General features: G+C 45.0%; 1 protein-coding gene across 3 annotated transcripts in view; it reads right to left on the bottom strand.

Moving 5' to 3' along the window:
* The window catches only part of SULF1 (sulfatase 1), a 416210-nt gene that overhangs the window by 161039 nt on the left and 239803 nt on the right, over positions 1-15368 (bottom strand). For all 3 annotated transcript variants that reach the window (XM_069220304.1, XM_069220302.1, XM_069220303.1), the window contains 2 exons: positions 6870-6926; positions 2178-2307 (listed from right to left, as the gene is read on the bottom strand). In XM_069220304.1, coding sequence (XP_069076405.1) covers positions 2178-2307; positions 6870-6926 — 187 coding nt within the window. The remainder of the gene's footprint in view (positions 1-2177; positions 2308-6869; positions 6927-15368) is intronic.

Raw genomic sequence — 15368 nt, 5'->3', positions numbered from 1 at the left:
GTGGAGTTGCCCGCCCCCTCCGGCCACGGCCCCCACTTTTGGCGGCAAGGCTGGAGGGAACAAAGAAAGCAACAAGGAGGAGTCACTGGCCAGTCAGGACAGTCCCTAAGGTGTCCTGAGCTGAAGTGACTCTAACTTTTTAGAAATCCTCCATCTTGCAGATGGAGGATTCCCCCAATAGGGTTAGGATTGTGACCCCCTCCCCTTGGGAGGAGGCACAAAGAGGGTGTACCCACCCTCAGGGCTAGTAGCCATTGGCTACTAACCCCCCAGACCTAAACACGCCCTTAAATTTAGTATTTAAGGGCTACCCCGAACCCTAGAAAATTAGATTCCTGCAACAACAAGAAGAAGGACTGCCCAGCTGAAAACCCCTGCAGAGGAAGACCAGAAGACAACGACTGCCTTGGCTCCAGAAACTCACCGGCCTGTCTCCTGCCTTCCAAAGAACTCTGCTCCAGCGACGCCTTCCAAAGGGACCAGCGACCTCTGAATCCTCTGAGGACTGCCCTGCTTCGACGACGACAAGAAACTCCCGAGGACAGCGGACCTGCTCCAAAAAGACTGCAACTTTGTTTCAAGAAGCAGCTTTAAAGAACCCTGCAACTCCCCGCAAGAAGCGTGAGACTTGCAACACTGCACCCGGCGACCCCGACTCGGCTGGTGGAGAACCAACACCTCAGGGAGGACCCCCGGACTACTCCCCGACTGTGAGTACCAAAACCTGTCCCCCCTGAGCCCCCACAGCGCCGCCTGCAGAGGGAATCCCGAGGCTTCCCCTGACCGCGACTCTCTGAAACCTAAGTCCCGACGCCTGGAAAAGACCCTGCACCCGCAGCCCCCAGGACCTGAAGGACCGGACTTTCACTGCAGAAGTGACCCCCAGGAGTCCCTCTCCCTTGCCCAAGTGGAGGTTTCCCCGAGGAAGCCCCCCCTTGCCTGCCTGCAGCGCTGAAGAGATCCGTTGATCTCTCATAGACTAACATTGCGAACCCGACGCTTGTTTCTACACTGCACCCGGCCGCCCCCGCGCTGCTGAGGGTGAAATTTCTGTGTGGGCTTGTGTCCCCCCCGGTGCCCTACAAAACCCCCCTGGTCTGCCCTCCGAAGACGCGGGTACTTACCTGCAAGCAGACCGGAACCGGGGCACCCCCTTCTCTCCATTCTAGCCTATGCGTTTTGGGCACCACTTTGAACTCTGCACCTGACCGGCCCTGAGCTGCTGGTGTGGTGACTTTGGGGTTGCTCTGAACCCCCAACGGTGGGCTACCGTGGACCAAGAACTGAACCCTGTAAGTGTCTTACTTACCTGGTAAAACTAACAAAAACTTACCTCCCCCAGGAACTGTGAAAATTGCACTGTGTCCACTTTTGAAATAGCTATTTGTGAATAACTTGAAAAGTATACATGCAATTGAAATGATTCAAAGTTCCTAATGTACTTACCTGCAATACCTTTCAAACAAGATATTACATGTTAAATTTGAACCTGTGGTTCTTAAAATAAACTAAGAAAAGATATTTTTCTATACAAAACCTATTGGCTGGATTTGTCTCTGAGTGTGTGTACCTCATTTATTGTCTATGTGTATGTACAACAAATGCTTAACACTACTCCTTGGATAAGCCTACTGCTCGACCACACTACCACAAAATAGAGCATTAGTATTATCTATTTTTACCACTATTTTACCTCTAAGGGGAACCCTTGGACTCTGTGCATGCTATTCCTTACTTTGAAATAGCACATACAGAGCCAACTTCCTACACTTAGCAAGACTTCTTACATTATATTACAGTGGATTATGAAAGGAATGTTCCAAGCCCTGGCGCTTTGTAATTTCATGTTAATCCTTTTGGATTGCATTCATTAACACATTACATTATTGCTTGGATTCTATGGAACATTATATAGCGCACTTTGCTTCAGAGAATAGGTGTTGATGTAAAAAAAGAAAAACATTGACACTATCACATTATTAAGCAGCATTCAATACCCGTTTGACTTCTAAGTGAGAATTACTGGTGCCACCCATTAAATGAGAAAGCAGAAAAGTAAGTCAACTTAACAGAATGTGTAGATATGTATGCACGTTGCCTAACAGAAGAATAGTACCCCACTTGGCTATTAGTGACCATCTGAAGACGCTCCCTTATGGCACACATTTTGTGCTTACCTGTCCATGCTGCTCACAAGGAGTCTGGTAACGTGCTTGCTGGCACAGTTCTTTCACCCGCTCATATTTCGGTAAGTGATTGGACTGTGGGATGTTTTTGGTGGGTTCTTCCTTCTTCCGCAAGAATTTTCTTGAATGGAAGTGAGACATTAAGCAGTTTGTGTATCTACCATTTTCACTAACTCTGAAAAAGTGACACCTTTAGTAATGAACATGTAGATAAACATGACCCCATATGTCTTAAGACTCCTCATGGTGGAAACCAACTGTTACATCAGCATACAATAAACGAGTCAACGCTGGCTTAGAAACTGTGATACAACAGATACACAAGAGAAATAAAAAAAATAGGAACATGCTAATGTAAAAAAAAAAAATATTTTGAATCAATGACGAACAGACGCCCATGACTATAAAGTAAAGAATAAAAGCTTTAAGTTTAGATAAAGTCAATACATGACCGTGGTTTATTAGGAACACTGGCTGGATGTTTGCCAACATTTTCTGTATTCCATAAATTATTCTACAGTTTTTGCCTCAAACATTTTAAATGTAGGGTCTGAATGTCTTCACAGCTAATTCAAGTGGACAGCCCTGTGCATGCAGAGCCCTCTAAGTGAGACAACTGTATCCCTGTATATGTACTGATGTTCATCCTGAGCTCATAAACTCCACTCTCATCTCGGGACCTACAGCTTTGGAAACAACTTTTCCAAATTATTGTTGTCTAGTTTTTAAATCCAATGAAGACTACACCTGCTAGAGGCCTCACCAAATGAAAGCTCAGGGCTAGAAACTGGAGTAACCTTCAAACCTAGACACAGAGATTATACTAAAACTCCAAGTTCAGTTGAAGTTCTACAGATGTACAAAAAAATAAAATGGTGGTGTTTTGACTCTGAGTTATGATCTACTGGAGAATGGGCTGCCTTGAATGTCACTTAGTGAAGGATAAAGTTGCCTTTGGAGATCAAGGACGGCCAGACTTTGTTCTCAAGGGACAGCGCTAATGGGATCCAGGAAGGTTTATTGGAAGGTGTCCTGGCACCCAAGTCAACAGTTTTTGCTTTTTTGAACAAGAAGGGCCCAAGCTGATGCAGTGTTTGTTCCACATGATTTCCAATTATTTCTGATAAAAGTGGGATCTGGCATTTTACTAGGAGGCAAGGCTTTCCTCAGGGCGATTCCATACTCTCCCATGGCCAAGAAAACAGAGTGATTCCTTTCAGTGATCTTTTTATGGGCTACCTTACTAGAAAGAAATCCCTTATTCAAGGTTAAGGATGTCCCTCCATCCTCCCATGTTGAGGGCCAGAACATTACATATTATATTGAAGATGATATCATCTTCCCTTGATGATCACAATAATTAGTGTGATCCTTTACGGACATCAGTGAAGCCATATGACTATCCTGCTGCTGGAAGCAGTGCCGGAAGCCCTCAAACTGGTACTAATAACAGTGCCATGCGGCTATCTCGCTGCTGGAAGCAGTGTCTGGAGCCCTCAGGAACACATACTAATAGCTTTGTCATGCAACTATCTCGCTTCTGAGAGCCGTGTCAGGAGCCCTCAGGAATTGGTGCTAATAACAGTTGCATGTGACTACCTCGTCTCATGGAAGTAGTGTGGGAGCCATCAGGAACCAATACTATTAGAGGTGGTGGCAACCCACCTGATTCTTCAGGAAGTTATTTTTTTTCAATTAAGCCCGAGCTGTGCCAAAGAGAGACTAGCAGAAGATATCCAAGAAGCACTTGCTCATTCTCTCAAGATGTTGTGCTAAATACACACATTAGAACCATATATTTAGGACCAATATTACTGTGAAGTAATTTGATATCATTGCTAAAAAACAATAGCCTGAAATTATGTACAAAAACTAGATTCTGAATGTGACAAAGAGCAACTGATAAAGTTCAGCCTCTGCCTGCACACTGTCACACAATGGCCTTTACAATACACGACTCTCGAAACACCCAGAACAAATATTTGGAGAAACCTCTGTGCATGAAGATTTTGCATTATCTTTCAGTATTCAAAGGGGCTAGCCACACACGTGGCATTTTCTTAATCGATGAAGCTATCTATTAATTGAGATAATCCAGGCACACGGAGCCCTGTTTGGAAACTACCTACAACCCACTCCCTGCTGAAAATCTTTGCCCAGAAATCCTTCTGTCAGCGAACTACCCGGAAGACCCTCACTGCAGTGATCCGATAGGCACATATCCTTCTTCGACCACCTGCATGGAATTTGACATACAATCGAGAGAAGTCACATAGAAGCATCTGTTTACCAAAGTGAATATCTTACACCTATGTAATCTTTCACTGTGCATGGCATCAATTCCTTTCTCCTACGTACATCTGGGGTCCCATATTTGAGTTACATGTCAAAACACCAGTCCATAAAATATAGAAACAGAGGAATGTGGGTTTAGAGCAGACAGAAAATAAATTTTAAAAAATAATAAAAAAAATAAAAATAAAAGAACACCAGCAAAAGTTGAGAGAGGGAAACAGATGGGGAAAAGGAGAGAAAAAAGAAACCTAGGTGACGGAAATTACATTCTTGCTGTAATTAACCAACAGATGAAGAATACGAAGATCGTGTTATGAGTGCAGTTTTGCTAAGGTATTATCCAGGGGTATCTAGAGATTCAGGATTACACAGCATAAGTGGGTAAATCCCAGTTATAGTATTCATTTGTGCCTACAACAGGTCGTGATGACATTAAGGGCCTCATTATGACCCTGGCGGGCGGCGGAGGCCGCCCGCCAGGATCCCGCCCTCCATTATACCGCTCCGCGGTCAGAAGACCGCAGAGGGTATTATGAGTTTTTCCCTGGGCTGGCGGGCGGTCTCCAAAAGACCGCCCGCCAGCCCAGGGAAAAACTCCCTTCCCACGAGGATGCCGGCTCGTAATCGAGCCGGCGGAGTGGGAAGGTGCGACGGGTGACACTGAAATACTTTGCGGGGACCCGCGACCCCCCCTACCGCCATCCTGTTCATGGCGGCTTTCCCGCCATGAACAGGATGGCGGTAGGGGGGGTCAGAATCCCCTCGGCGGCGCAGCGAGCTGCGCCGCCTTGGAGGATTCTAAGGTCAGTGGAAAACCGGCGGGAGACCGCCGGTTTTCCCGTTCTGACCGCGGCCAAAGCGCAGCGGTCAGAATGACCAAGGGAGCACCGCCGGCCTGTCGGCGGTGCTCCCGCCCCCGTTGGCCCTGGCGGTAGAGAACCGCCAGGGTCAGAATGAGGGCCTAAGTGTGAATCCTAAGCAGGAAGAAGATACTGCAAGAACCCCATATTTCATAGTAAAATGCTGCTATGATCGTTGCCGTTATCTTAGGCCTGAATAAAGTGAGAGCAGATTCCTGTATTGAGCTGTAAAATGTTAATCCTGTCTTCAAATAAGTTTTTGATCAACAAAAGGTTCATAAACACGAATAAGAGTAAAAGTGATAATTTATGGCGTTGACATATTTTATTGAGATTTGAATAGTTATGGGGGTTTGAGTCCTTCTCAGGCGGCAGAGTACCACTGGGAGGGACAGAGTCAGCTAGGGCTCGAGTATAAGACAGCAACACCCGCTCAGTTTTGAGATTTATTGACAGTGGCTGCAGGAGTAAGATTAAGCAACAGTTCATCGCTGCAAAGGTGTTTGCTATCTGGATAGGCCATACTGAAACCCAAAATCAGCCCTGGCAAAAATATTCAAATCAGCCCCACAGAACAGAAGCCATTAACAAAATAGGGCTAATTGGACATGGTTGAGTCATGGCAGACGACTCACTGCTGAAACAAGCCCCCTAGTTTGCAGCCCATCGGAAAAAATGCTAGAATGACTAGTCGAGCCGGGTTTTTGGGTTGACTTATGGGGCAAAAGGGCCAGTGACTACACTGCTGCAGACTGTCGAGGAATTCAGATAGTGGTTTCTGGTAGGGCCTGTGAGGAAGCTATTGCCTTTTCTTCTCTTCGGTTTCTCTATTGTTTTGCTGGTTTTCTGTTTTTTTTCCTCTTTTCCGTCTGTCAGTCTGCTCTAAATACACTTTCTCCAGGTTCCACATGAACTGAAGCTTTGACATATGATTCACAAAGGTGATTACAGTATTGCAAGTTTTGTAGATACTAGAATTGTTTGGGGGACTTAAGGACATGACATTGGTCTTACCAATTCAATGAGGATTTCCATCTCCCACATATTACACATTGTCTAGTAAATAATAAGTTGTGGATGGGCAGCAACCATGTAGCTGTTATACTGCTCACCCTCCTTGATTCTGAGCCAGATATTTATGGTCAAGGAATAATAAAATAAGCGCTACCGATTCAAAGTATAGCAGCCAATTATGACACTGAATATCTAAAGTTCTGCAAATTCTCTGTCTATGTTACCAAAAGACTGACCACTGACTGCAAGCCTAGCTGTTTCTCTCATTTGGCATCTTTATCCAACATGTATACAGAAAACTTGTACATAGTGACAACACTTACAATTTGTCTTCTTGTTATCATCATCAGAACGAGGCAAGGGCCAGTCAATGCTGACTTTCCCAATCAGTGAGCCTCGGGCTCAGCGCACAGGAACTGTGGTCTTCTGACTTCAGACTCACACTCTCTGAAAGTACTAGCCAACAAAAACAAACATTTTATATAATAGCACACTCCATGAATTTCATAGTTACCCTCTTTCCACCAGAAAGGTGTCACGCCAAATTTTGTTCTTTTTGTTTGTTCGAAACCTGAAATTAAAATGACAAATACGTCTGCCATCTAATCTGAACACAGCTGTGCTCAAATATATTACTGCGATGAGTATCACTTCGGAGGATCAGAATTTCAACGTAAGCACACCAAAAGAAACTGTGTGTGAAATTTTACACAAAAAACACAGAAAGGAAGGCAAACAACGTAATGCAAGGGAGAAGATACATATGAAAGGTAGATCAAAAGGGATTTAAAGGGAACAGAAGAAACAAAGTTGGCATAAAGAGAGAGCTAGGAGAGAGTGAGACCTCGAGAGAAAGATCAATAAAAGGCTGAGCTGGAAGGAAAGGAAGACTGAAAAATGAAAAGAGGAAAGATGACAAAAATGCTTTTTGTATGTAAGTATTTCCATCTCCACAATTTCAGATTAGCATTATTTCCAATAATTTATTTTGGGTCACCATAATTCCAGCCTTGTAAAAATATATTTGTTTTTGATAATTCTTGTTAAATTTGTAAACTACTATTATAATGTTGTAATTATTTTGGAGTTTTTAATATTTAATGTATCTAGTAATATTTACATGTTAACCCTACATGCACTCACATACACATACACACACATATATATGTGTATATATATATATATATATATATATATATATATATATATATATATATATATATATATATATATATATATATATATATATACACATACACACACACACATACACACACACATATATGGAAAACTTCACTTACCCCAGCGGGCATCTGTTCGTGGAATGTAGTGCTGCAGATTCAAATGCTTTGCATAAGTCCGCCATCTAGTGTTGGGCTCGGAGTGTTACAAGTTGTTTTTGTTGGAAGAAGGTTTTTCGAGTCACAAGATCGAGTGACTCCTCCTCTCGGTGATAGTGTGCATGGGCATCAAGTCCTTTGTTAGATTGTTCTCCCACAGGAGGGTGAAGTAAGGAGTGAAGAAATGTATATGTACATATATATAGTGAGAAAAGAAGATGTCCATACAATGTATATACAAATTTACATAAAGAAAGTACTACAATGGCTACAGGCTTCCGGGGAGGAGGGAGGACACATGTGAATCTGCAGCAGGAGTTGGAGTAACTTGAAATAATGTTTTAAGCGCTGCTTGACCAACATTTGCTTGTTGGTGAGATAACACATCCACACAGTAGTGCTTAGCAAATGTGTGTGGTGTGGACCATCTGGCTGCTTTGCATATGGCTGCCATTGGTATGTTTCCTAAGAACGCCATGGAAGCTCCTTTCTTTCTAGTATAATGTGCTTTAGGAGTTACTAATAGCTGTCTTTTAGCTTTAAGGTAGCTAGTTTGAATGCACTTTACTATCCATCTAGCTAACCCTTGTTTTGAAATAGGATTGCCCTGATAAGGTTGCTGAAAAGCCACAAATTGTTTAGATTTTCTGAAATCTTTTGTTCTAGCTATGTAATACATGAGAGCTCTTTTGGCATCAAGAGTGTGAAGAGCTCTTTCAGCAAATGAATCTGGCTGTGGAAAGAAGACTGGCAATTCCACTGACTGATTGATGTGAAATGGTGAAACCACTTTGGGTACACATTTTGGGTTTGTCCTAAATACTATCTTATGTTTGTGAATCTGGAAGAAAGGTTCTTCTAAAGTGAATGCTTGAATTTCACTAACTCTTCTTAAGGAAGTAATTGCTACTAGGAAAGCAACCTTCCATGAGAGAAATTGAAGAGCGCAATAATGCATGGGTTTAAATGGTGGACCCAGAAGTCTTGTGAACACGATGTTAAGATTCCCGGCAGGAGCTGGTGGTACTCTAGGTGGAATAACTCTTTTATATATATATATACTCTTTTATACTCTTCAATAAAAGGTTTTATTACCGGAATTGTAAACAGAGAAGTACGCGGTCTGTTTTGAGGGTAAGCTAATATTGCTGTTAAATGAATTTTAAAATCGATGCGCATGCAAGATTTGCTTTTTGTAAGTGAAGCAAATAACAGACAATGGGGGTTATTCTAACTTTGGAGGAGTGTTAATCCGTCCCAAAAGTGACGGTAAAGTGACGGATATACCACCAGCCGTATTACGAGTTCAATAGGATATAATGGACTCGTAATACGGCTGGTGGTAAATCCGTCACTTTTCCGTCACTTTTGGGACGGATTAACACCTCCTCCAAAGTTAGAATAACCCCCAATATCCTTTACTGATGCTCTAAGTTGATCATTGTTTTGGGGTTGACAGTAATATACAAAGCATTTCCATTTAGCTGCATAGCACTGTCTGGTTGTAGGTTTATGTGCTTCCTTTAAAATGTCCATACACTCTGATGGAAGCTGTAGATATTCAAACTCTATGACCTCAGAAGCCAAACCACCAGGATGAGCATACTAGAATTGGGATGCCTGATTTTACCTTTGTTTTCAGTCATTATGTCTGGTCTGCTTGGGAGCTTGTTATGTGGTACTACAGATAGATCCAACAGTGCTGTGTACCAGTGTCGACGTGCCCACGTTGGGAGCTATGAGTATCATAGTGAGGGAGGTGTGACAGATCTTGCTGACCAGAAATGGAATTAGTGGGGGAGGGGGAAAAGCGTAAGCAAATTTCCCTGACCAACTGATTCACAGAGCATTTACCTTGAATCGAGGGTGTGGGTACCTGGATGCGAAGTTTTGGCATTTTGCATTTTCGCTTGTTCCGAAAAGGTCTGTGTCTGGTGTTCCCCACATGTGAAAGTACTGTTGACTTACTTGTGGGTAAATCTCCCATCTGTATTTGTTGCTGCATCCTGCTTAAGAGGTCAGCTAGTTGGTTGTGTATCCCTAGGATATACTCTGCTAGTAGTTGAATGCGATTGTGAATTGCCCATTTCTGTGCTAGAAGGGACAGTTGTGATGAGTGTCCCCCCCCCCGTTTTTGCAGATAAAACATTGTTGTCATGTTGTCTGTCCTTATTAGCACTGTCTTATGTGTGATCTGTGGTGGGAATGCTTTGAGTACTAAGAACACTGCTGGCAATTCAAAGTGGTTTATGTGGTAAGTGTGCTGGACTGAGTCCCATTCTCCCTGTATAGTAGGATTGTTGAGATGGGCTACCCAACCTGTCATTGATGCATCTGTGGTGATTATGGTCTGTAGCTTAGGGCCCTGAAAAGGCCGCCCTTTTGATAAGTTGGTGTGATTCCACCATTGCAGAGAGTTGTAAGTCTGGCTGTCCAACAACACTAGATCATGAAGTTAACCCTGCCTGAGACAATTGTTGCGAAAGACACTGTTGTAAGGGTCTCATGTTTAGACATGCATTGGGCACTATTTGCTATGCATGATGCCATCATTCCCAATAGTTTCATAATAAACCTTACTGTTAAGTTTGATTGTATTGTAGCTGAGATGAGACTATGAAACGCTTGAATTATCTGTGGGTTTGGGTTAGCTAATGCTGACTGAGTGTTCAGAATTGCTTTCAGATATGGTTGTATTTGCGCTGGCTGAAGGTGAGATTTCTGGTAATTGGTTGTGAACCCTAGACTGTGTGGGGTAGCGATTGTGTATTGTGTGTGTTGTTGACAGGTTTAAATGGTGATGGCTTTTATGAGCCAGTCGTCCAGACAGGGAAAGACATGTATATATTGTCTTCTGAGGTATGCTGCAACCACTGCTAGGCATTTGGTAAATACCCTTGGTGTTGTTGTTACTCCAAAGGGTAGCACTTTTAATTGGTATTGCTTGCCTGCCATCACAAACCTTAAGTATTTGCGGTGTGCTGAATGTATGGGAATATGGAAGTAAGCATCTTTTAGATCTAATGCTGTCATGTAGTCTTGTTTTTGTAGTAAGGGAATTACATCCTGAAGAGTGACCATGTGGAAATGTTCTAAGAGAATGTATTGATTGAGGGGTACGAGATCGAGGATTGGCCATCCTTCTTTGGTATGAGGAAGTAAAGAGAATACATTCCTGTTCCTTGTTGAGTTATAGGTACTACCTCTATTGCACCTTTGAGTAGAAGTGATTGTACCTCTTGTCATAGCAAAATAAGGTGTTCTGGAGCAAGCCTGTGCGAGTGAGGGGGAATATTTGGTGGAGTGGAGATGAGTTCTAGGCAATAACCATTGTGGATAATTGACAGTACACATTGATCTGATGTAATGTTGTGCCATTGCTGGTAGAAATGTTGCAGTCTTCCTCCCACAGGAGATGGGTACTGTGTGGGGATGCTGAGAAAGTCACTGCTTTGATGAGATGGAGGCACCTCTTGTGGGAGTGGATTTCTCCTTGTCTCTAAAGTTGTTTCCTCTATAGGATCCTTTGAAACTGCCAACTTAATCAAATGGTTATGAAAAATTTTGAGGGGGGCCCAATGATTTATTTTTTTCCCACTGGGTGGGGGCACAGAATTAACAAGTCTGAAAACCACTGCTCTAGAGTAATATTGTAGTCCCTGCTTTTGTTGGAATATAGAGGCTTCTGATGTTGAGCGTTTAAAACCCCCTCTGAATTGGGGCCTACGAAAAGTACCCCGAACAGCTGTTGCATAAAGGGCACCCATAGCCTTAGCTGAGTCCTTTTTTAATTTTTCTATGGTGGTATCCACCTCTGGTCCAAATAACTGCTGCCTGTTAAATGGCATATTAAGGACCACTTGCTGTATCTCAGGTTTGAATCCTGAAGATCGTAACCAAGCATGCCTCCTGATTATTACGCTAGTGTTTATACTCCTAGCTGTGGTGTCTGCTGCATCTAGGGCAGATCGAATCTGGTTGTTGAGGATAGCCTGTCCTTCTGCAACTACCTTCTGTGCCCTTTTTTGGTGTTCCTGTGGGAGATATTGCAGGAACTCCTGCATATCATCTCAATGGACCCTATCGTACCCAGGTATGATTTAGCTAGCTAAAAGAGCCTGTGTGTTGGCAATTCTCCATTGATTTGCAGCTTGAGTTGCCGCTCTCTTGCCTGCTGCATCAATTTCCGGCTTTCCTTACCGGGGAGGAGGAGCACCCCGAGTCGACTGTCTATTTGCCCTCTTTTTGCTGCACTCACAACAATATAATCAAGTGGCAATTGTTGAGTGATGAAGAGTGGATCTGATGGTGCAGCTTTACATTTTTTTGTCCACTCTTTGTGTCAGTACCCTAGTCTTTACTGGCTCTTTAAAAATGTCATCAGCATGTTTTAGCATGCCTGGAAGCATTGGTAGGCATTGGTACTCTTTGTGTGTAGAGGATAACATGTTAAATAAAAAGTCATCTTCTATGGGATCTGAGTGCAGCTGCACATTGTGGTATGTTGCTGCTCTATCAATAACCTGATTATAGGCCGTGGTATCTTCAGGTGGAGATGGCCTAGTGGGATAGTGGGTGTAGGAAGTTGGCTCTGTATGTGCTATTTCAAAGTAAGGAATAGCATGCACAGAGTCCAAGGGTTCCCCTTAGAGGTAAAATAGTGGTAAAAAGAGATAATACTAATGCTCTATTTTGTGGTAGTGTGGTCGAGCAGTAGGCTTATCCAAGGAGTAGTGTTAAGCATTTGTTGTACATACACATAGACAATAAATGAGGTACACACACTCAGAGACAAATCCAGCCAATAGGTTTTTATATAGAAAAATATCTTTTCTTAGTTTATTTTAAGAACCACAGGTTCAAATTCTACATGTAATAGCTCATTCGAAAGGTATTGCAGGTAAGTACTTTAGGAACTTCAAATCATCAAAATTGCATGTATACTTTTCAAGTTATTGACAAATAGCTGTTTTAAAAGTGGACACTTAGTGCAATTTTCACAGTTCCTGGGGGAGGTAAGTTTTTGTTAGTTTTACCAGGTAAGTAAGACACTTACAGGGTTCAGTTCTTGGTCCAAGGTAGCCCACCGTTGGGGGTTCAGAGCAACCCCAAAGTCACCACACCAGCAGCTCAGGGCCGGTCAGGTGCAGAGTTCAAAGTGGTGCCCAAAACACATAGGCTAGAATGGAGAGAAGGGGGTGCCCCGGTTCCGGTCTGCTTGCAGGTAAGTACCCGCGTCTTCGGAGGGCAGACCAGGGGGGTTTTGTAGGGCACCGGGGGGGACACAAGTCCACACAGAAATTTCACCCTCAGCAGCGCGGGGGCGGCCGGGTGCAGTGTCGAAACAAGCGTCGGGTTTGTAATGGAAGTCAATGGGAGATCTAGGGATCTCTTCAGCGCTGCAGGCAGGCAAGGGGGGGGTTCCTCGGGGAAACCTCCACTTGGGCAAGGGAGAGGGACTCCTGGGGGTCACTCCTCCAATGAAAGTCCGGTCCTTCAGGTCCTGGGGGCTGCGGGTGCAGGGTCTCTCCCAGGTGTCGGGACTTTGGATTCAGAGAGTCGCGGTCAGGGGAAGCCTCGGGATTCCCTCTGCAGGCGGCGCTGTGGGGGTTCAGGGGGGACAGGTTTTTGTACTCACAGTCTTAGAGTAGTCCTGGGGTCCCTCCTGAGGTGTTGGATCGCCACCAGCCGAGCCGGGGTCGCCGGGTGCAGTGTTGCAAGTCTCACGCCTTTTGCGGGGAGCTTGCAGGGTTCTTTAAAGCCGCTGGAAACAAAGTTGCAGCTTTTCTTGGAGCAGGTCCGCTGTCCTCGGGAGTTTCTTGTCTTTTCGAAGCCGGGGCAGTCCTCAGAGGATGTCGAGGTCGCTGGTCCCTTTGGAAGGCGTCGCTGGAGCAGGATCTTTGGAAGGCAGGAGACAGGCCGGTGAGTTTCTGGAGCCAAGGCAGTTGTCGTCTTCTGGTCTTCCGCTGCAGGGGTTTTTCAGCTGGGCAGTCCTTCTTCTTGTAGTTGCAGGAATCTAATTTTCTAGGGTTCAGGGTAGCCCTTAAATACTAAATTTAAGGGCGTGTTTAGGTCTGGGGGGTTAGTAGCCAATGGCTACTAGCCCTGAGGGTGGGTACACCCTCCTTGTGCCTCCTCCCAAGGGGAGGGGGTCACAATCCTAACCCTATTGGGGGAATCCTCCATCTGCAAGATGGAGGATTTCTAAAAGTTAGAGTCACCTCAGCTCAGGACACCTTAGGGGCTGTCCTGACTGGCCAGTGACTCCTCCTTGTTATTCTCATTATTTTCTCCGGCCTTGCCGCCAAAAGTGGGGCCTGGCCGGAGGGGGCGGGCAACTCCACTAGCTGGAGTGTCCTGCTGGGTTGGCACAAAGGAGGTGAGCCTTTGAGGCTCACCGCCAGGTGTGACAATTCCTGCCTGGGAGAGGTGTTAGCATCTCCACCCAGTGCAGGCTTTGTTACTGGCCTCAGAGTGACAAAGGCACTCTCCCCATGGGGCCAGCAACATGTCTCGGTTTGTGGCAGGCTGCTAGAACTAGTCAGCCTACACAGATAGTCGGTTAAGTTTCAGGGGGCACCTCTAAGGTGCCCTCTGTGGTGTATTTTACAATAAAATGTACACTGGCATCAGTGTGCATTTATTGTGCTGAGAAGTTTGATACCAAACTTCCCAGTTTTCAGTGTAGCCATTATGGTGCTGTGGAGTTCGTGTTTGACAGACTCCCAGACCATATACTCTTATGGCTACCCTGCACTTACAATGTCTAAGGTTTTGTTTAGACACTGTAGGGGTACCATGCTCATGCACTGGTACCCTCACCTATGGTATAGTGCACCCTGCCTTAGGGCTGTAAGGCCTGCTAGAGGGGTGTCTTACCTATACTGCATAGGCAGTGAGAGGCTGGCATGGCACCCTGAGGGGAGTGCCATGTCGACTTACTCGTTTTGTCCTTACTAGCACACACAAGCTGGCAAGCAGTGTGTCTGTGCTGAGTGAGAGGTCTCCAGGGTGGCATAAGACATGCTGCATCCCTTAGAGACCTTCCTTGGCATCAGGGCCCTTGGTACTAGAAGTACCAGTTACAAGGGACTTATCTGGATGCCAGGGTCTGCCAATTGTGGATACAAAAGTACAGGTTAGGGAAAGAACACTGGTGCTGGGGCCTGGTTAGCAGGCCTCAGCACACTTTCAATTGTAAACATAGCATCAGCAAAGGCAAAAAGTCAGGGGGCAACCATGCCAAGGAGGCATTTCCTTACACAACCCCCCCCCAAAAGTTAGAGTCACCTCAGCTCAGGACACCTTAGGGGCTGTCCTGACTGGCCAGTGACTCCTCCTTGTTATTCTCATTATTTTCTCCGGCCTTGCCGCCAAAAGTGGGGCCTGGCCGGAGGGGGCGGGCAACTCCACTAGCTGGAGTGTCCTGCTGGGTTGGCACAAAGGAGGTGAGCCTTTGAGGCTCACCGCCAGGTGTGACAATTCCTGCCTGGGAGAGGTGTTAGCATCTCCACCCAGTGCAGGCTTTGTTACTGGCCTCAGAGTGACAAAGGCACTCTCCCCATGGGGCCAGCAACATGTCTCGGTTTGTGGCAGGCTGCTAGAACTAGTCAGCCTACACAGATAGTCGGTTAAGTTTCAGGGGGCACCTCTAAGGTGCCCTCTGTGGTGTA

This window comes from Pleurodeles waltl, chromosome 2_2 (genome assembly GCF_031143425.1).
Source record: "Pleurodeles waltl isolate 20211129_DDA chromosome 2_2, aPleWal1.hap1.20221129, whole genome shotgun sequence".
In the NCBI taxonomy this organism is placed as follows: domain Eukaryota; kingdom Metazoa; phylum Chordata; class Amphibia; order Caudata; family Salamandridae; genus Pleurodeles; species Pleurodeles waltl.
Note: the sequence above shows the minus strand (reverse complement) of the source record. Positions and strands in the feature narration are given on the sequence as shown.